Here is a 19,340-nt window from a genome sequence, read left to right on the forward strand (position 1 = left end):
GGCCCAGAGCCCTGCATTCCAAGGCAGCCAGTCTGGCTGGTGGGGCTGAGTCTCCAATGAGCAGAGGGGGAGGGGGCTTCTGGGGCCTCAGTCACTAGAGGCATGACTGGAAACTGGCACTGTAGGCTGGGCTTGGCAGGCCCTGCTGTGGGAGGGGCATCAGCCTCAGCACCCTCTGTGCCTCCTGGTTTGGTGGGGGCAGATGTCTCCCCAACTCACCCAGGTGAGGCTAAGGGCAGGTGAGGAAGAAGCTTCCTAGGAAGGTGTATTAGGGTTCTCCAGAGAAACAACCAGTAGGAGATGGCTTATATATATAAAACAGGGAATATAGAAACAAGAGATTTATTATAAGGAGTTGGCTCACACAGTTATGGAGGCTAGCAGGCAGGCTGGAGACCTGGAGAGAGCCAATATTTCGATTCAAAGGCCATCAGGCAGGGAGAGCTGATGTTGCAGGTGATGTCTGAAGGCAGACTGATGGAGAATTCTGTCTTACTCTGCAGAGGGTTGGTCTTCTGTTCTATTCAGGCCTTCAACTGCTTGAGTGATGCCCACCCACATATGGAGGGCAATCTGCTTTATTGGTTAAAATGTTAATTTGGTCTAATGTTGAAGTCTACTGATTTACATGTTAATTTCATGCAAAAACACCCTCACAGAAACAGAATAATATCTGGTCACCCCATGGCCCACAGGTTGATGTAAAATTAACCATCACAGGAGGCCCACAAGATCAAAGGAGCTGCTAGGTCAGAACCCTTTATGGGGCCAGGAGGGCTGACATTTGTTTGATCAACAGTTACTGAGCATAGAAACAGTAAGACACACACACACACACACCCGGGTGAGTATATCAGAGGAGCGGGGCTGGGTGTCTGTAGGGTGTTGGCAGGGGGCACCCAGGTGAAGCGATGGGTCCCAGGAGGGGCAGGGGAGGGGACCAGGAGAGCCCCTGGGCAGAGGTTTTCCAGGAACTACATTGCAAGGTCTCAAGTCCAGTTCATTTCCTTCCCCTGGGTCCACTTAGAACCAAGGCCTGATGCAAGTGGGGTAGGTGGAGGGAGCACTCTGCGGACAACGACCCGACCTTCCAAATCTACAGGAGACGAAAAACAGAGCAAGTGAGGGGCAAGACCACATACCCTTGCCCCTGCCAGGGTGGCCTCCAGAGTCCAGGTCACACCCCATGTACCGACTGCCCAAGGCCCTCACGGGGCCTAGAGTCCCTACAGGGCTCTCCTAAGGCATAAGCCCCTGGCACAGGCCACCATGCTGGTGGATAGAAGCTGGCATGAGGTGGGCTGTGGGCCTCCCCTGGCAAAGTACTTGGCAGTGCAGGGAGACCCTGGCACCCTCCCTCTGGGGAAAAGATGTCCCAGAAGAGATTGTCCCAAAGGCCACACATCTGCCCAGGACCAAAGCTTCCCCCTGACTGTTCCCTTAAGTCAAGGCCAGTCTCACTGTTTGAGTGCCTGCTGTGTGTGGCAGGTGCTGACCAATAAGACAAGGGGGGCATGCTGCTCCCACATGTGCCCTGGGTCTGGGGTCTGGAGGAAGCCAGGAGGTGGCTCTAAAGTGAAGAATCACACGTCACAGCCTGGGAGGAGGCACAGGAGTCCAGAAGAGCTTTGCGGCGGGCTTTGAGCCACCCCGTGAAAAACACGCTGGGTTTCAGCAGGCAGGAATGTGAGCCTTGGTCCCAACCACCAAAGGCCAGATGTGGGGAAGTGGGGCAGAGCCACACGGGCCTGAGAAGGGGTGTGATGCGGGGAGAAAGCTATGAGGTCTCTGGTGTTCTGCAGGGACTGACACCTGGGGAAACCCCTGCAAGTGTGAGCACAGACCTGAGCAGAGCAGGCCAGAAGGAGCCGGCAGCTGGTGGTGAGGATGCTAGAGATCCAAAAGGACCTCTTTCTTGGCCTCAGGGGCAAGTCTTTGTGATTTAGTACAATAAAAGTTGAGGGCTTGGGCTTCCCTAGTGGCGCAGTGGTTGAGAGTCCGCCTGCTGATGCAGGGGACACGGGTTCGTGCCCCAGTCTGGGAAGATCCCACATGCCGCGGAACGGCTAGGCCCGTGAGCCGTGGCCGCTGAGCCTGTGCGTCCGGAGCCTGTGCTCCACAACAGGAGAGGCCACAACAGTGAGAGGCCCGTGTACCGCAACAACAACAACAACAAAAAGTTAAGGGCTTTAGAAGTCTTGCCCTGGGCATATTAAGGCCCTATAGTCTGTGAGACTCGGGCTTCACCCAGTGCAGCGGGACATGCCCTGCCCTTAAAGAGCACAGGATGATAAGACAACCACGTGCAACCCTGCAAAGCAGAAGATGACAAGGTGCTGTGGGGTTCAGAGGGAAGCTACTGGAGTCTGGCAGGGAGAGCTGCTGACACCTTGATGTCCCCTGGCTCTGGGGGCCTCCTGGGTTGGCCTCCATCATTCATTCAGTAGCATTGAATCCCCTTGAGGACCCAGCTCATTCAGTAGCACTGAATCCCCTTGAGGACCCAGCAGCCTGTCCCTCACTCATCCCTCTTTCAGCTCACCTGATTTCTACTGACCGGCTTGGCAGGGTAGATCACCCTTCCTGGCTTTACACTTGAGAAGGTAAGTCAAAGTAGAAATTGGATCCCTTCAATTTCCCTTCTTTTCGTCACCTCTTCCTCTGGGAATTTTGAACAGCAGTGAGAACTCCTTATAGAAAGTGCAGGAGCAGACATGGACCAGTGACTTGAGTTCCAGGCAGATGCTGATGAAACAGGAAAGGAAAGGTGCAATTCCTACATCAACTATTAATTCAACAGATGTTTACCCCACACTCACCCTGAGCCGGACTCGTTCCAGGAACCGCCCGAGTCCTTGTCACTCATGTGAGCTCTTGGGATGTTGCGTGAAGACAGACCACACTACACAGAGGATCTTGGAGGCGGCCTTGAGCAGACCTAAGTTTTGAATCCTGGACAAGCCCTTCACCTCTGGGAGCATATGGGTCTCCTGTGTGCCAGGCCACTGTTCCTGGCAGGGATGAGACCCGCTCTAGTTACGTAGGCAGTGCATGCAGTCTGACAGGCGGCATCAGAAACACCATGAGAATCTTCTCCATAATGCGTGGGGACCTCGGGTCCGCACCTGCACCCTGGACACGTGTCCTTCGAGATGTCTACACAGAAGGCTCAGGAGAGCATTTGGGCAGGATCACCAGGCCCCGCCTCGAAGGGGGCGTGGCCGGTCGGGAGCGCGCGCCCGGGCCAGTCCCGCGAGACCTCACCTACCGGGCGCGGCTTGCGTTGCCCAGGCGACGGCGCCCGGGCGCGCAGGCGCAGTGCGGGCGTGCCCCGCCCCCGCCGCCGCCGCCGCCGCGCCTTCCCCTTTAAGCCCCAGCCGGTCGCGTCGCCGCTTCATGAATGGAGCCCACGTGACCAAACATCATGTGACGTCTGTGGAGCGGCGGCGGCGGCGGCGGCGGCGGCGGCGGAGGAGGAGGATCCGGAGCCCCAAGCCTGGTCCGGCCCGGCCTTCCCAGCGCGCTCGGCCCGGCCCGCGCAGGCGGCGAGCCCCCACTCTGGGCCCGGAGCCCCCGCGCGGCCAGCCCCGCGCGGCCTCGGAGCGCCCGCCCCGCCCCGCCCCGGCCTCGGCCCGCCGGGCCCGCAGTGTGGTGGGTGAGTGCGGCGGCGGCCGGGCCGGGGCCGGGGCCGGGGCCGGGGCCGGGGACCGGGGCCGAGCGGGTGGCGGGCGGGTGCTCCGATCTGGGGGCGGGTGCTCGCGGGGCCGCTGCTCCTTCCGGCGGCCTGTGGCCGCGTGGTCCGGGTGCTCCGGGCTTTGGGTCTGCCCTGTGCCCTGCTGGCGGCCCATGCCTCGATTTCCCTACCGGTCCGGAGCGGCTCCTGGTCCCTCCGCTGGGGGTGCTGGGGTGGGCGCGCGGGCCCGCAGGGGCGGGGTGAGGCGTGCGCTGGTCTTGCTCGGTGAAGCCGGGGAGTCCTGGAGGGAGGGACGGCCGGGGTGGCGGGAGGAAAGGGTGGGGTCGAGCGGGGCGCCCAGGGCTCCGTGGAAGAGCTCGGCGGCCCCAGCCTGAGCTGCTGATTCATCAGGTGTCTGTGTCAACGCCTCCCAGGCTCAGGGTCCTCGGCTGGCTAGGGGGAGGAAGTGGCACGTGGTGGGGGGTGCTGGGAAGACCCTGCCCGCTCCGGCTTCGCTCCGTCACACGCTTGCCAGAGCCCAGAAGGAGACTTGCTGAGTCATCAGCATGAGGTCACTCGATGCTCGTCCTGATGCCTGGGGGGATTAGAGCTAGGGGCCTGAGAGGCCGGGAAACAGGGGTAAGAGGGAAACCGTGGGGAGTGAGAAGGGGCCAGGCCCCGGGCTGGGGCGCCTGCTTAAGTTTGGGCTGATGTAGGAGTTTAGGGTAGGGTGGATGAGGAGTAAATGGAGAGGTCACGATGCAGGTTATCCCGGGGTAGAGGGTGAAGCCCCTGGCCTGTTCATCCCCTCCCAGGCAGGCCCTTCTCAGGCTGCTGGTCCCTGACCCGCCTCTGGGACAGCTCCCCAAACTGGGAAATAGTTCTGAGTGAGAAGAGGGGAGGAGCTTAGGGGGGCCGTGCTTGCGGGCTGGGAAGTAGGCTTTCCCTATGACTGGTCTGGTTGGCCAGGCTGGGAAGTCTCCGGGTGGGAAGAGGCCGAGGCAGTGGGAGAAGGAGGGGTGCCTGTACTAGAGTCCTGGGTGACAGTGGACAGGGCAGAGGGCGAGTAGGCGCAGCTCTACCAGGAAATTGCAAATGAGAGGAGGCAGCAGGACTTAGACTCTGATCAGGGGAGCGAGGTGTCTGGTGAGCAGGCTGTGGCTCTCTTCGCAGCCTGGCCTTGGGGTCCGGGTTGAGGCTGCGGGTGGTGGTAACTTTGAGGGCGCCCAGCAGGTGGACTGGTGTGGATGGCATGGGTTGAAGAATCCCAATCACCCAAAAGTTGTTCCACTTGAGGTTGGGGCACAGTATTGTGCAGGTTAGCAAAGAACGTGGCCCTGATGGGTGTCAGGCCAGGTGGTAGGGACTCCTGGGGAGTGACAGCCTCAGGGTGGTGTGGCTTGAGCCATTTTTCCTGGGTGTATGAAAGGTTCCTGGTCTTCAAGGGTGGGGAAGTGTTTCGTCTAGACCAGAGCTGACCATTCTTGCCCATGCGTTCATGGCTAGGTAAGGCTGACCTTGTAGTTTGTCCTCAGGCATTCCCTGCCACTGCCCTCTCCCCCATCCCTGAGCTTATAGATGCCAGATGTTTTAACACTTCAGCTGATCTTTTGGCTGGAATTTTATGCCCCAGGAAAATGCAGATTCCTGGAGGGATGTTTCTTCAAATCTTCTCAGCTCCTTATGCTTTGGTGGAAATTAAGTTTTAGACTTTTTTCAGAGGGCTTCTGGAGGAGGTGGGTCTAAAGGGCAGGGTGGGAGTGTAGCGGGCTAGGTGGGGGCTCCAGAGTGACCAAGGCCACACCTGCCTTGGCTTGGGAGGTTTGGCCACTGGGGTTTGCAAGACAGGAGAAGGAGCAGGGGTGGGCTGGCCTCTTGTCCTACTGTCCATGCCTTGGAGTTTGGGCCCAGGGGAAGGGGATGGAGTTCTTTCCCCTTTCTGGCTGGCTCTCACCTTGAGTGGGTGGCCCTGGGTACCTTGGTGGATCAGTGCCCTTGGGACCACCCATGCCTTCTCCGCAAAATGTGCTCAGCCTCAGGGGGAGCAGAGGCGGGAGGAGGGCTGAGGGTTCTCCTTGATCCGGTCTCTGGGATCCCCTCCCTCTGGTTTCTAGAGGTGCCCTGAGCCATCAATCCCAGCCCATGCCCAAAGGCTGTCTCTGTCCCATCAGTGTGTGTCCCCAGGTAGTGGAGACAAGGCCAGGAGGCTGGAAGCATGGGGTTTGCTGAGACCCACCCCTCCCCCACCCGAGCACAAGCACACCTTTGATTAGGAGGCGATTGGCTTCACTTGTGCTGAGTTCAGGGCTTCTGTGGAGGGTGAAATCTGCCGAGGAGGCACTTTTCAGCTCCCAGCCGCCACGCTCGGCACTTTTCTGTGTGATCTCTTCAGGAAGTCACCGTGTGCTCAGCATTCGTGGGGTGGAGGGAGGATAGCGGGTGGGAAAAGCTGGTGCCAGGGCTTTTCCTTTGGACTGACAGTGGCAGGACCAGTGCAGTGACACTGTACCTGGACCTGAGGTTGGGGGAGCTCCTCCAGCTCTGCCTTGAGGACTTGACTCCCGGGGTAGGCGTGGGGCCCTGAGGACCTTCTGGCCTCCAGCTCCTCTGCTCTGGAAGAACAGTGGGGCCGGAGCCTCGGGGCATGGCTGTGGGGAGGCGTCTCTGGCCCCCTTGCCTGCAGCCTCGCATCCTGGTGCAGGGCTGGGTGAGGAGGGGTCTCTATCCTGAGTGAGTGTTTGCCTCCACCTCCCCAGCCATACTTCAGTGACCTGATAGGGCTGAGAAGACCCCGCAGCCCCAAATTGCCTGAGTGCTTGTAGCTTCTCCAGGAGGGCAGCACAGTGCTTGTTAGGCCTCCGTTTACCTCCCTGCATCTAACCTGGAAGGTCATGGAGGGAGTGGGGGGGGCAGAGGGGGTCCAGCTGAGCCAGGAATTCCAGGACTAGGTGGGTAAAAATGTCCTTGGCAGGGCTGCGGAAAAGATGACCAAGTGGGTGGGAGGGGGGGCCTCTGGTTTTTGTTCCTTGCCCTGTGGGTGCGGACCCTGAGCAGGGAGCCAGAGAGTAGTCAGTGGCCAGAGAGGGCTGAGCAGGCCGCTGGGGGGTCGATTGTGGGCACTCTTGTGAAATACCCTGGATCGGGTGGGGCAGAGTACAAAAGGCTGCAACCCAAAGCCACAGGATGGTTACTCCATCAGCAGCAGAGGTGGACAGAGAGGGCCAAGGGGCCTGGGGCCCGACTTCTCCGGCTGCAGTGTCTGCCACCAGTAGGTTTGGGGAACTCCCACCAGTGTTACAGACAGAGTCTGAGCTGGTTGGACAGCTCCGTTTGCTGCTCTTCAAAGTGAGCAGTCTGGGAGAATTGGCGCTCTCCTGCATCCTCCCCTCTGCCCGAGTCCCCAGTGGGGACGCCCAGTGAGCCTTCATGGGAGCAGGGCTTTGCCCCAGACCAGCTTAGGGGAGGTAGAGCCCTGGAGTACACACTCACAGGGGCGCTGGCCCCAGCCCTCACCTGCTGTTGGCCAGGCTGGCCTTCGTTGCCCCAGCAGCTTGCTGCTGCCAGTCCCCTGGAGCTGTGTTGGCTGGCGGCCTTGGGGAGTGCCAGGCTGGTGAGAGAGCGGGAGCGATGTGCTGAGTCAGCATGACTCGCCAGGAACAGCCGTGCTCTGGGGCGCACTGGGGTTATTTTTAAAGCTCCCGGCTTCCTTCTAGGCTGGCCCCTCCCTCATCCTTCTAATCTCTCCCCTGGCCCCTTTTCTTGCCTCTGCCTCCCTAATAGCCCTTCAGTTCCCCTTCCCCCATCAGACCCTCCTGGTCTCCCACCTGGTTCCCTAGGGGCAGGGTGGACAGGGAGCAGCCCAGCTTGGGAGAGGCGAGGCTGAAGGGCGGTCCTTGAGGCCAGGTATCAGGGGAATGGGCAGGCAAGGGGTGAGGCTGGGGACTGGGTGCCTTCTCCTGAGTGGGCAGAGGCTGTAAGGGGGCTCAGGGCTCTGTGTGGACTGGGGAGGGGAAGGGTCTCCAGGGTCCTGACCTGCGCTCCCTGTCTCACAGAGTGCCTGCTTGCTGTGCCCTCGGGTTATGACGACCCCCAATAAAGGAAACAAGGCCTTGAAGGTGAGCAGATAGGGTGGGCAGTGTCTCAGGGCTGGGGTGGCACAGGGGCAGACTGCCCCCACTTGGCCTGTGACCTCGTGCGCTATGCCCTCCCCAGGTGAAGCGGGAGCCAGGAGAGAATGGCACCAGCCTGACAGATGAGGAGCTGGTGACCATGTCAGTGCGGGAGCTGAACCAGCACCTGCGGGGCCTGTCCAAGGAGGAGATCATCCAGCTGAAGCAGCGCCGGCGCACGCTCAAGAACCGCGGCTATGCCGCCAGCTGCCGCGTGAAGCGGGTGACCCAGAAGGAGGAGCTGGAGAAGCAGAAGGCAGAGCTGCAGCAGGAGGTGGAGAAGCTGGCCTCGGAGAACGCCAGCATGAAGCTGGAGCTCGATGCCCTGCGCTCCAAGTACGAGGCCCTGCAGAACTTCGCCAGGACCGTGGCCCGAAGCCCTGTGGCGCCAGCTCGGGGTCCCCTTGCTGCTGGCTTGGGGCCCCTCGTCCCCGGCAAGGTGGCCGCCACCAGCGTCATCACGATAGTAAAGTCCAAGACGGACGCCCGGTCGTAGGGACGCGCTTGCCCAGGCGGGTCTGCAAGGGGCCAGTAGGCGCATGGCAAATTCAGCAGCCCTGTCCCCTTCTCCCTCCCTCCTCTTCTTCCTCTTCTCTTCTTTTCCTCCTTTCCTACCTCCTCCCTTCCCTGCAAAGCACAACCTGCACCCCAGGGGCGCCGGGCTGAGCCCCTTTGATCTCGTCGTTGTCATCGTGTGTTTTGTACGTTGGGATTGGTCAGTTTGGTGGTGACGTGGGGTCGCCCCCGCCCCCTTTGTACCATGGGCAGGTGGGCTTGGAGTCCAGAGTCGGCCTGTGGGAGTGGACAGAGAGAAAGATTGACCGGGTGCTCTGAGGCACATGTGTCCCTGAGCAGGGAGGGCTGCAGGGCAGGAGAGAGGCTGTTCTCGCTGCAGAATGGCCCACAGGCTCTGACAGCCGCCAGGCTAGCGGGGGGCCGGGCAGTTCACTCTCAGCTCGGCCTGCAGGCATAGACGGGCACTGCTCTGCAGAGTAGGCTGTCCCTGAGGGCCCTGGACAGGCGGGCCACCGGTCGGGCGCTGGCGGGGATGGGGTGTCGTGTGGCTGTGGGCCGGGGGCCTTGGCACTCACACCTGACGTGTTGCACTGAACAAGACCAAATCACTGGTTGTGAGCGTACGTGAAGGGTGTGTCCAGTGTCCTGCGATGGGTCCCGTGTCACTGTTTACATGACCTATTTGTGTGGTTACATAGCCCTTTATTTAAAAGAGAGAAGTTCCTTTTACGAAGTTATTAAATTATATGTTTAAAAGCTAAAGAAAAAAAAAGCTGCAGAGTATTTATAAAACTGTCTTTTTAAAAAAAAAAAAAAAAAAGCGAGAACATTTGACCGTATAAACAGAAAAGGGAAGAAAGTATAATAGAACTTTGCTAGTTTAAAAAAAGCAAAAAAAAATCCTTTCTTGTAAACTTACAGACAAGTCTTTGTGGCTGTTGAAGTTTAGTTTTTATATACACAGAGTTATCAGACGTTATTTATAAAACTTAGTTAAAAAAAGACAAAAAAAAAAGCCAAGCCGTGAGCGACCAGAAGGCGCGTCCTGACGTCCTCTTTGCTATCTCTTTTGCAATTGTACCGAAAGTGACTTACTCCTTTGCCCTTCCTGCTTCCGTCTCTTGCCGGTGCCGTGGTGGTGTCTGTGCCTGGTGAGGTCTTGTGCAGCGTCACGTGCTGGTGCTTCTGGTGACCTTTGACCTGTGGGTGTCACTTCTTGTGTCTGTTCTCCCGTGTTTGTTTTTTGGATTTGGTTGTGGTTTTGCTTCTGCTGGCTTGTCAGGCCTGGGCTGTAGTGCCAGGCTGCGCCTGCTCCAGTGGAGCTTGGGATGTCTGTGCCTCCAGCCCAGCCTCTTCTGCTTTGGCGCCCACCCCAAGTACCCCTGGGGGGTCAGGTGCAGGGCTCTGCCACACCCCTCTGCTGACCCTTGGTTTCGCATGTGTGTCTCAGGCTTGGGCTGATCCAGTGGCAGGGTAGGTGAAACTGGGGGTCATCCTGGGCCCCCCTCCCGCCCCCTCACTACTTCCTTGCCCACCGTCTCTGGCCCTGGGTGGGGGCTTGCAGGGACCAAGGAGTCACTGTGGGTGCCTGCCAGGCCAGGGCCAAGCTGCCCCCGACTGTCTTCCTTCTGGCCTCCAGTCAATGTGTTTGGGCTCCAGCCACCAATCTGGGGTTTGTTCCGGTGGGTTTTGTGTGGGCCTCAGCAGGGGAACCCCAGGGGCCCGCGGCCCACTCATCCCAGAACTGTTTCCATGCTGCGGGACGGTGCTTCCCAGGCAGAACCAGGTGGTTTCGGGGCCCACCTGGGGCAGCCCCTTCTCCTTGCCTGAGGGCCTGGGGGTCTCCAACAGTGCCAGACAAGGGCTACGGTCTCCAGGGCCAGGTCCCGTCCCCCCTCTCCCCCCTGAACATGCTGGCAGCTCTTGGCTATGGGCCTTCTTTCAACTCCCTTTGGGGTCTGTGTCTTCCAGGGATCCACTGCTTGGCTTGTGGAGGTGCTTCCCCGGGGCTGAGCCCACCTCCCCATCCTGGCCACTCGGTGAGGCAGCCAAGTCTCCCAGACTTGGCTCAGGCAGCTGCTCGTAGGCATGTGATGGGGCTGCCTGTGGTGCCTGCCCCCCAAGAGGCTACTGCCCTGGCTCTGGCCGTGTGGGGCTTGGCTACTCCTTGGGGTTGCTGGTTGGCTTCTCTGGGGGCCCTGAACCCCTGAAAAAGCGCAGACAAGTGGGCTAGTGAAAAGAAAAACAATGCGGCCAGGCAGGGTTTAACCTTGCGGACAGCAGAATCTTCATCCCAGAGTTTACGGTGTGCCTGTGGGATAGGAGGGAGGATGTGCTGTCAACTTCTGTTGTCTTGATGGGCTGATCTTGGCCGTAGATATTCAGAGACATTCCTGGCAGTACCCAGGTTGGCCTGCAATGGAGATTTTGACCATTGACTCTGAATCACTTAGTGGCTTCCTTTGCCTCCCTGCAGTCTGGCTTTGTCTACCTAAGGTCCAGACGAGAGTAGTTGATGTTTCTTGTAGCAGCAAGTTGGAATCACATCATAAGAATCCCTAAAGAGAGATCATGCCATGTCCTGGACAGGGGAAGGGACAGGCTCCCTGTGTCCAAGTATGGTTCCCGCTTTTATCCTGGCTGGGAGGTGGTCCTCCATCTCTGTGCACCCCTGCCATGCTGTAGACCTAGAGAGAGGAGGGTTTGAGGGTGGGCATGTGCTGAACAGAAATTGCAGGTCCTTGGTTTGGTTTACAGACGCTTCTGGAGTTAGTGAAGCTATACTTCCTTTCGAGGTTTTTGGATTTGGAGCAACTGTTCCTCGGGCCTGGGGAGCATCCTGCTCCCGTCAAGCCAGTCTCTCTGGGGCTGCTCTGCCCCTTCTCCCCTTCACTTTGGTTATTGACAGTAGACCCTGTTTCCACATGTGACTGTTTGGCGTCTTTCTGATTCTCGTTAATTCGTTTTTCCTACTGTGAGCGTGTTGTGTTCTCTCTCCTCAACTTTTTGACACAGCGAATTGAGGGCTTTGGCCGAGGCCAAGTCTCCCAAACTTGTCCGCTAAGTAAACCATAATGTGCACCTTCCTTCACACCTTGCCCTTGCCCACCTCCTCCCTATCCCAACATGGACACTCAGATTTCAGAGGAGAACCCTTTGAGAACAGGTCAGCTCCTGCCCAGAGTATGGCCCCAGGGAGCCCTCCCCATGGCTCTTGGCTGCTGCTCCAGGTGGCACTGCGTTTGTGCAGGGGAGAGGTTGTGGCTGCTGTGTGTTGTGCTGGTCTCTGCCGGGTGCCAGGCCTCCCTGGAGGCTTTTCTACTCTTGGTCCAGGCTTCAGGTCTGGGCATAACCCTGATCAGCAGCAGCAGCCTTGATGGTCGGTGCCTGGGCCCATGGCTCTGATCAGCTGCAGCCTGCTTTGGGATGGGTGGTCGAGCCCCATCTTGTCCCTGCGACTTCCCTCTCTGGGGTGGTCGGTTGGCCAAAGCTTCCGTCCACAGCTGGGAAGCCACAGCCTGCAACACTGTTTCCGCTCTAGGATCTTTTAAGTTACTTTTTTAGGCTGTGGTTTGGTGAAAGGAACCAACACATTAACGATTTTTTCCCCCAGAAGCCACTGAATAATTCTTGCTGGCCGTTTTTCGCCGTCCTTTTGGCTGTCTGGTTTTGAAGCAGATGGGAAGAGGCAGGGGTGTGCCCTCGAGACTGATGGCTTGTCCTGCTCTGGCCCGTGTGTCCTGAGCATGTGCTGTACCTGTTGGACCAGTCGCACACATTTCCACCCCACTCTGCAGCAGCAGCCTTGGTACGTGGGTGTCCCTTCAGTCTGAGCTAGAGTGTAGGAGAGCTCGTCCCCGATGACCTGTGAAGGGGGACCCTTCTAACAGCCTCATGTCCCAGCCCCACCCTTCCCCACATCCCCTCAATCTGAAGCCTTTAACCAAACGGGAGTGGGTACAGAAAGCCTTCTCCTGGCATCTTAGGGCAGCAGGACAAGGGCTGTCCAGTGTGTCCAGCTCTGCTGCTCTCCTGGCGCTGAGAGGTGGGCGGAGCAGAGTTGATCAGACCCTGCCTGCCCTGCCTAGGGCTGAAGACAGGAGGTGGGGTGGGTACGCTGGGATCTGCCGGGGTGGGCGGGGGTTGTTGAAGATCCAGGTGGGGAGGGGCCCCACTGGAGCACTCTGGCTGACCTGGGTGGCGGCGGCCTCGCGCCCTCCCTGCCCTGTGCAGTATTTATTGCTAAATTATTGTCCAGGAGGGGCGGCACTGGGCCGGGCCCCGGGTATTTATTGCTGTACATAGTGTATGTTTGTGATATATAAGGTTTTCTTTATTTTGTATATGATCAATAAACACCTTTTAAAGAGACTGGCAGGTGCTTCCTTGGGGCGACGCAAGGGCGGGGCGGAAGGGCGGGGCGGGCCTCGCGCGCATGTGTCGGCGCGCGGCCTGCCGGGAGGCGGAAGCGGAAGCGCGAGTCTCCCCGGGAGAGATGGCCGCCGGGGGTCTGAGCCGGTCGGAGCGCAAGGCGGCGGAGCGGGTCCGGAGGCTGCGGGAGGAGCAGCAGAGGGAGCGCCTCCGCCAGGTACGGCGTTGCCCGCCCCGCGCCGCGCCCCCAGTCCGCGCCGCCCTCACCGCCTGCCCCGCGCCCGCAGGTGTCGCGCATCCTGGGGAAGGCGGCGGCCGAGCGCAGCGCGGAGGAGGGCCGGCTCCTGGCCGAGAGCGAGGACCTGGTGACCGAGCTGCAGGGTCGGAGCAGGCGGCGCGAGGGCCTGAAGCGGCGGCAGGAGGAGGCGAGTCCGGGGTGCGGGCGGGCCGGGCGCGGGCGCGGGCGGGCCGGGGCCGGCTCACGACCGGCTTCGGCGTCTCGGCAGGTGTGCGACGACCCGGAGGAGCTGCGGAGGAAAGTCCGGGAGCTGGCTAGCGCCGTCCGCAACGCCAAGCACCTGGTCGTCTACACGGGCGCGGGGATCAGCACGGTAAGGAGACGAGGCGGGGACGGCCGCGCCCCGGCTCGGCTCCCAGGTTGTGCGAAACACGGACCGCCGGGGGCGGGCGTGGGGCGCCCCCTTCTGGGTGTCGGACCCCAGCACCGAGCACCGTATTCTGTGAAGCAACAGTACCGATTCGCAAAAGCTCGCCTTAAAAGCACCTCTTGAGGGTCTTTCTTTTCTTAGAGAAACTCAGAATGACTCTTTGGAACTTCGCTAAGTAGATAAACGTTCTTAAATGCTTGAATATTGTATTGTACCCAGTTAGAAACAGGAAAGGAAGAGGGATAAAAACGGGATGTAATGGTTTGGTGCTTGTCCCAAGGTTATATTGGCAGAGCTAAACCCCAAACTACCTTCTGATTCCCCATTCGTTGTGTGTCCTGAATGTTGAAGTAAGGTAAGTGGAATACAAGGCAGTATGCATTAGAGTGCACCAGGTAAGGAAGAGAAATGCTTTGGCTTTCGATACGTTTTATCAGGAAGCTACCTGGGTGGTAGAATGTGACTAGCTTTGACAGTGTGGATAGCACGTTGTTTAATTGCTGGGTGCAAGTTGAGTGTGACCTACATGTAGGCCCAGCAGAGGTGAATAGCAAGGATTTCTGTGGAGAGGTCCGTAGGTGATGATAATAAACCCTATAAACGAATGACTGTAATGTGAAGCTGGCTGTGATAGGCTGCTAGAATAGAAATCCGGATACGCCCTCTGTGGTCTCTGAGAGCTGGGAACCCATCTGGTGGTTTTTTTGTGAGAGGTGGCATTGAGCCTGGGCCTTGAAGGGTGGGTGAGATTTTACAGACACTTACGAAGTAAGACACTCCATACAGGGATGACTGAAGAAGCCCAGTAGCGAGAATGTGTGAGGTGTGTTAACTGCTTTAACTTATCAACACCTGGAGCCCTGGCACATGTGAACTCTTGTCATTAGATTATGTAAAAGCAGGAATACCACCTTTTAAAGAACTGTAAGCAGCTACGAAAGCCACATGCTGTTCACTAATTTGCTCTGAGTGTTACTGTTTGAGGTTCCCTTTTTCCATGTGAGTCAGACCCATTGGTCAGGTGGGCATTTTTCTGAGCTTTAGCAACAGGGAAGAGACAGGGCTCCCTACAAGGGAGGTCACTCACACCTCAGGAAGCACAGGGCACCTTGATCCTGGCACACTCTCTGTTTTCTTCTCTCGGGGTGGCTCTGTTTCACTGTATTGGGAACTTGGGAAATTCAGTAATGTTTATCTCATTGAAGAGGTTAGTCCGTGTGAAGGTAGGCCAGGAAACACAGCATCAGGATGTGAGAACGTGGAGGGAGGTGTGCAGTGAGCCTAACCAGTCCTCCCTCTCAGTATGAGGACAGACATGGCCACAGAGCCCAGGCTGTACTACATGCTAGAGAGTCTCCCAGGGCGGGCAGGGCTCCTTGGAGCCTAGAAGGATGAGCTGGACCAGGTTTGGGTGCAGGGGTCCTGGCAGAGGGAAGGAGCCACAGGGGGTGCCCTCCATCTGGGAGGACAGGTTAGACTAGGAAATGCTCAGCCTGAGGAACGAATTGAGGCCAGTCTGTGGGCCAGCACTTCTCAAAGTGCTGGGAGAAATTATTGGGAATTCTGCCAGTGCCTACAGTGATGTCTTTTCACTGGGCTTATTTCTTTTCTGAACCTGCAGGCAGCTTCTATCCCAGATTACCGGGGTCCTAATGGAGTGTGGACGCTGCTTCAGAAAGGAAGAAGCATTAGGTAAGCAGCCTACCACAGCCTTCCCACCTAGTTGAGCAGGGACCTGACCTTGAAGCTCTCCAAACCTTCATTTCCCTTCTACCTGACAGTGCTGCTGACCTGAGTGAGGCCGAGCCGACCCTCACCCACATGAGCATCGCCTGCTTACACGAGCAGAAGCTGGTAAGAGCCCAGGGTGGCTGGTGTACAGCCATCCTTCGGTGTCCCCCTTGGATACCAAAAGCTGAGGGTGCTCAAGTCCCTTGTATAAAATGGCGTAGTGTTTGTATATAACCTGCACACCTCCCCCCATACTTTATTATTTACTTATTTATTTATTTTTAAAATAAATTTATTTTATTTTTGGCTGCGTTGGGTCTTCGTTGCTGCGAGCGGGCTTTTCTCTAGTTGCGACGACCAGGGGCTATACTCCTCGTCGCGGTGCGCAGGCTTCTCGCTGCGGTGGCTTCTCTTGTTGCGGAGTTCAGGCTCTAGGCGCGCAGGCTTAGTGGCTCCGTGGCATGTGGGATCTTCCTGGACCAGGGCTCGAACCCACGTCCCCTGCATTGGCAGGCGGATTCTTAACCACTCGCCACCAGGGAAGTGCTCCCCACCCCTATACTTTAAATCATCTCTGAATGAGTTGTAATACCTAATAAAATGTCAGTGCCACTTAAACAGTTATAAATACAATGTAAATGCTACACAGATACTTGCCAGCGTGTGGCAAGTTCAAGTTTTGCTTTTTGGAACTTTCTGGATTTTTTTTCCCTGAATATTTTTGATCTTTGGTTGGTTGAATCTGTGGATGTAGAACCGTCGGATACGGAGGGCTGATTGTACTCACTGGGTCCACGGCGAGGACCGGGAGGGCCACCTTGGTGCCCAGGTGACAACTGCATCCTACTTCCATCAGCTAGTGGACCCTGAGATGAGTGCCCACCAAGCAGTTTAGATTCCTGGTTTGAGCCTACCTCTACTCCTCCTGTGTTTCCTCTCCAAGAGTAGAGGGCAGCCTCTCCACACAGGCCCAGAGCTCGTGAGGGTAGCCCCTTCCCCTTGTGTTTCTCTTGCATTTTTCCCACAGACCTCAGGAGCCACCTAGATACAGGGGAGGCTAGTAGGAAACCTCTGGAGATCCTCTGCTAAGCACCTGCAACCGAGTGGGGAAGGGGTCGAGCCTCCTGGGCCTTCAAGGACCTGAAGCGTGATGACCCAAGAGAGCATCAGTTTGGGCCCCAAGCTCCTTTCCAGCCAAGAGGGGGCGGTGCAAACATTTGCCCTCCTGGGGGCTCCTAGGGCTTCTGAGTCGTTGGGGGCGGGCCCAGTGCCCTCCCCACCGGAGCCTCCTGAGTCCTGCTGGGACCAGCCTGCTGCCCTGGGTTTGCCTTCGATGCTTTGTGCAGGGTCGGAGTTGCCGCTGGTTTGGGGGCTCTGGGGTGGGCAGGGCTCGGTATGGTTTCACTCCTGAGTGCTGCTTCCCCCCTTCCTCCTGCTGACTGCCACTGTCGCCCTTCCAGGTGCAGCACGTGGTGTCTCAGAACTGTGACGGGCTCCACCTGCGGAGCGGGCTGCCTCGCACAGCCATGTCGGAGCTCCACGGGAACATGTATATCGAAGTGAGCGGTCCCTCTGGGACTCGGGGGCCTGGGCAGGCCAGTGGCTCCTGCTCACAGGGCCCTACTCTCCTCAGGTCTGCACAGCCTGCACTCCCAACAGGGAGTATGTGCGGGTGTTTGATGTGACGGAGCGCACCGCCCTGCACCGACACCAGACCGGCCGCACCTGCCACAAGTGCGGGGCCCAGCTCCGGGACACCATCGTGCACTTTGGGGAGAGGGGGACATTGGGACAGCCTCTGAACTGGGAGGCGGCCACCCAGGCTGCCAACAGAGCAGACACAATCCTGTGCTTAGGCTCCAGCTTAAAGGTATGCGAATGGCACTGTGGATGGGAACAGGGGTGAGCCTGCCTGCAGCTGTCCAGCTCAGCCTTAGACCCCAGCTTCCTGTAGCCTCCTTCCCTGGTGTGTGTGTGTGTGTGGTCTGTCTGTCCATCCATCCGTTCCCGCAGGTTCTAAAGAAGTATCCACACCTCTGGTGCATGACCAAGCCCCCCAGCCGGCGGCCCAAGCTCTACATTGTGAACTTGCAGGTAACTCAGGTGCTCAGAGGTGCCTCCTTAGACCTGGGCCTTAGGAGAGCCAGCAATCCCTGGGACATTTATGTCCCACGCTAATGCACCACGAGGTCTGGCTGAGTAGGGGCCAAGGCCAGCAGGCCATTGGGAAGGAGTGAGGTGCTGTCCTCACTTACCTTCTCCTGTCCCCAGTGGACCCCGAAGGATGACTGGGCTGCCCTGAAGCTGCACGGAAAGTGTGATGATGTCATGCGGCTCCTCATGGATGATCTGGGCCTGGAGATCCCCCGCTACAGCAGGTGAGGGGGCACAGACACATCCCCCACTTCCCTGCCGCTGTGTGGATGGGTTGTGTCTGTTGTCTTTTGTGAGCTGAGTGTAGAGAAAGCTCTGAGCTGTGGCAGATGGCATCTGAGGCGTGACTGCAGTGTGGTGGCCTCTGCAGGGACCAGCCCCAGCATTGGCTGAGGTGTCCTGGCTGGCGTGATTCCTGCGGGGAGAGGGAATCTGCCAGGGCACGCCTGGATGTCCCCCTTCACCTCAGGCAGCCTGGACGGGAAGGTGCCTTGAAGGGATGTGCTCTCAGCAACTCTGCTCATCAGAATCTGGGTGCACTTGGCTTGGGGAGCTGGAATACTTTGGGGAAGCTTAAACAAATTGTGCCTTAATACAGAATTTGTGATAATTTAGATGTGGTGTGTGTATTGAGTGAAAAGTTTACACTTTCTTTCTCTGTGAATTTTCAGGGTCTTATAGGGGAAATCAATAACTTCTTTTAATCAAAGGGTTGGAGAATTAAGGATCCCTTCACCTTCTGGGCCTGGCAATTCTTGTATGTTATGTTTGTGGTGTTCTGTAATGTGGGCCTGTTGTGTACTGTACTTTTTTTTTTTTTCACATTAACTTAGCTCATTTTCTTTATCAGTGCTTATCTGTATATTAAGTTTATGATATGTGGTTCTACATCTCAGACACATGATCTCTTCACGGTGTAGTGTTTAGGCCGCGCCTCCCTAGTCAGCTTCCCTCCCGTCGAGTCCTGCAGTCTGGGAAGGGGAAGAGGGTCTGGTCTGCCTGTCCCTGGCCGTACAAGTGACAGGGGGGACCCAGAGGTGGCTAGTGACTCACCCCTCCTGGGGCTACTGCCGCCCTACCCCGTGTGTGCACAGCCCCCTCAATCACCGACGAGGACTGAGTTCTGCAGAGGCTGGGCTAGTCTGGGTGCTGGCCTTTGAGTTACTCGCGGAGCTTACCCCTCTCGCAGATGTTCTGGAGCTACCACTGAGCAAAGCCCAGCCATGGTTAAGACGTGGGAGGGACGCAGGGTGACCTCAGTCAGCTTTCCCGTCCTGGGGCGGGTTGTGATTGTGAGGGGCTCCCAGGCACGCCTGACCCAGCTTTCCCTTTGCGTAGGTGGCAGGACCCCATCTTCACACTGGCCACTCCCCTGCGTGCGGGTGAAGAAGGCAGCCACAGTCGCAAGTCGCTGTGCAGAAGTCGAGAAGAACCTGGGCCTGGGGACCGGGGTGCACCACTTAGCTCAGCCCCTGTCCTGGGCGGCTGGTTTGGCAGGGGCTGCACCAAGCGCACAAAAAGGAAGAAAGTAACGTAACCTGTTGCTTGACCGAGAACAATGATGGCACTTTGCAAATGGCCGGCACTCTTCTTCAGGGGCAAGTGGCACTGTTAAGGCCAGCACTGCCCCTGGAATTCTCTGGGGGTGACATTCTCACCCTGACATGTTTAGCCATTTGTCATTGTGGAAAGCTCCCTTGCACTGCTGTGGTTGCCCCCCGCATGGGCCTAATGATGGAAGACACCTCGCCCAAGCAGCCTCTTCTAAAGAGGTGGCAGCCACACCCTCTGTGAAAACAGGACTCGGGTTATTTCACACCTGGCCAGCAAAGAGGAAGCACACGGCTGCCTTACCTCATTCACTAGGCTAGTCTCAGGGGCCTCAACTCTATTTCTACCACTTCTTACTAAAAATGTTAAATTTATAGAAGCCTTTTTCTGTATTGGGTATGCTGCAAAGGAGTGGTTTTTGAGCCTTGGCTCTCAGCAGGCCTTTTTATTGTTATTAAACATCTCTGCACTGTCTTCCTCGTGTCACCGAGTGACTGCCTTTCTGAA

At 57.7% G+C, this 19,340-nt stretch overlaps 2 protein-coding genes and 1 long non-coding RNA gene across 9 annotated transcripts; 2 read left to right on the plus strand and 1 right to left on the minus strand.

Moving 5' to 3' along the window:
- Positions 1 to 346: 346 nt before the first annotated feature.
- Positions 347 to 3,951, minus strand: LOC309792992. Of its 3 annotated transcripts, XR_014291842.1 has the most exons (4): positions 3,865 to 3,951; positions 2,820 to 3,011; positions 2,543 to 2,745; positions 347 to 1,096 (listed from the first exon to the last, which is right to left on the minus strand). It is a non-coding gene; the product is annotated as an uncharacterized lncRNA (long non-coding RNA). The 3 variants fall into 3 exon arrangements; XR_014291843.1 differs by lacking the exon at positions 3,865 to 3,951 and having other exon boundaries at positions 2,558 to 2,745; positions 2,820 to 3,319; XR_014291844.1 differs by lacking the exon at positions 3,865 to 3,951 and having other exon boundaries at positions 2,820 to 3,319.
- Positions 3,395 to 12,729, plus strand: MAFG (MAF bZIP transcription factor G). 4 transcript variants are annotated; one of them, XM_082603068.1, is made up of 3 exons: positions 3,395 to 3,655; positions 7,726 to 7,788; positions 7,886 to 12,729. In XM_082603068.1, the coding sequence occupies exons 2-3, from the start codon at positions 7,753 to 7,755 to the stop codon at positions 8,336 to 8,338; spliced, it is 489 nt and encodes a 162-aa protein (XP_082459194.1). In that variant the 5' UTR covers positions 3,395 to 3,655; positions 7,726 to 7,752; the 3' UTR covers positions 8,339 to 12,729. The 4 variants fall into 4 exon arrangements, with proteins under 4 accessions (XP_082459194.1, XP_082459193.1, XP_082459195.1 ...); XM_082603067.1 differs by lacking the exon at positions 3,395 to 3,655 and adding an exon at positions 4,180 to 4,312; XM_082603069.1 differs by lacking the exon at positions 3,395 to 3,655 and adding an exon at positions 6,774 to 6,941.
- A 98-nt stretch (positions 12,730 to 12,827) lies between these two features.
- SIRT7 (sirtuin 7) lies at positions 12,828 to 19,307 on the plus strand. 2 transcript variants are annotated; one of them, XM_082603039.1, is made up of 10 exons: positions 12,828 to 12,946; positions 13,017 to 13,154; positions 13,236 to 13,340; positions 15,019 to 15,089; positions 15,179 to 15,251; positions 16,589 to 16,687; positions 16,762 to 16,998; positions 17,142 to 17,222; positions 17,400 to 17,506; positions 18,621 to 19,307. In XM_082603039.1, the coding sequence occupies exons 1-10, from the start codon at positions 12,854 to 12,856 to the stop codon at positions 18,817 to 18,819; spliced, it is 1,203 nt and encodes a 400-aa protein (XP_082459165.1). In that variant the 5' UTR covers positions 12,828 to 12,853; the 3' UTR covers positions 18,820 to 19,307. The 2 variants fall into 2 exon arrangements, with proteins under 2 accessions (XP_082459165.1, XP_082459166.1); XM_082603040.1 differs by lacking the exon at positions 18,621 to 19,307 and adding an exon at positions 17,954 to 18,602.
- The last annotated feature ends 33 nt before the right edge of the window (positions 19,308 to 19,340 follow it).

Source organism: Mesoplodon mirus (genome assembly GCF_964341445.2).
Source record: "Mesoplodon mirus genome assembly, chromosome: 18".
Classification (NCBI taxonomy): domain Eukaryota; kingdom Metazoa; phylum Chordata; class Mammalia; order Artiodactyla; family Ziphiidae; genus Mesoplodon; species Mesoplodon mirus.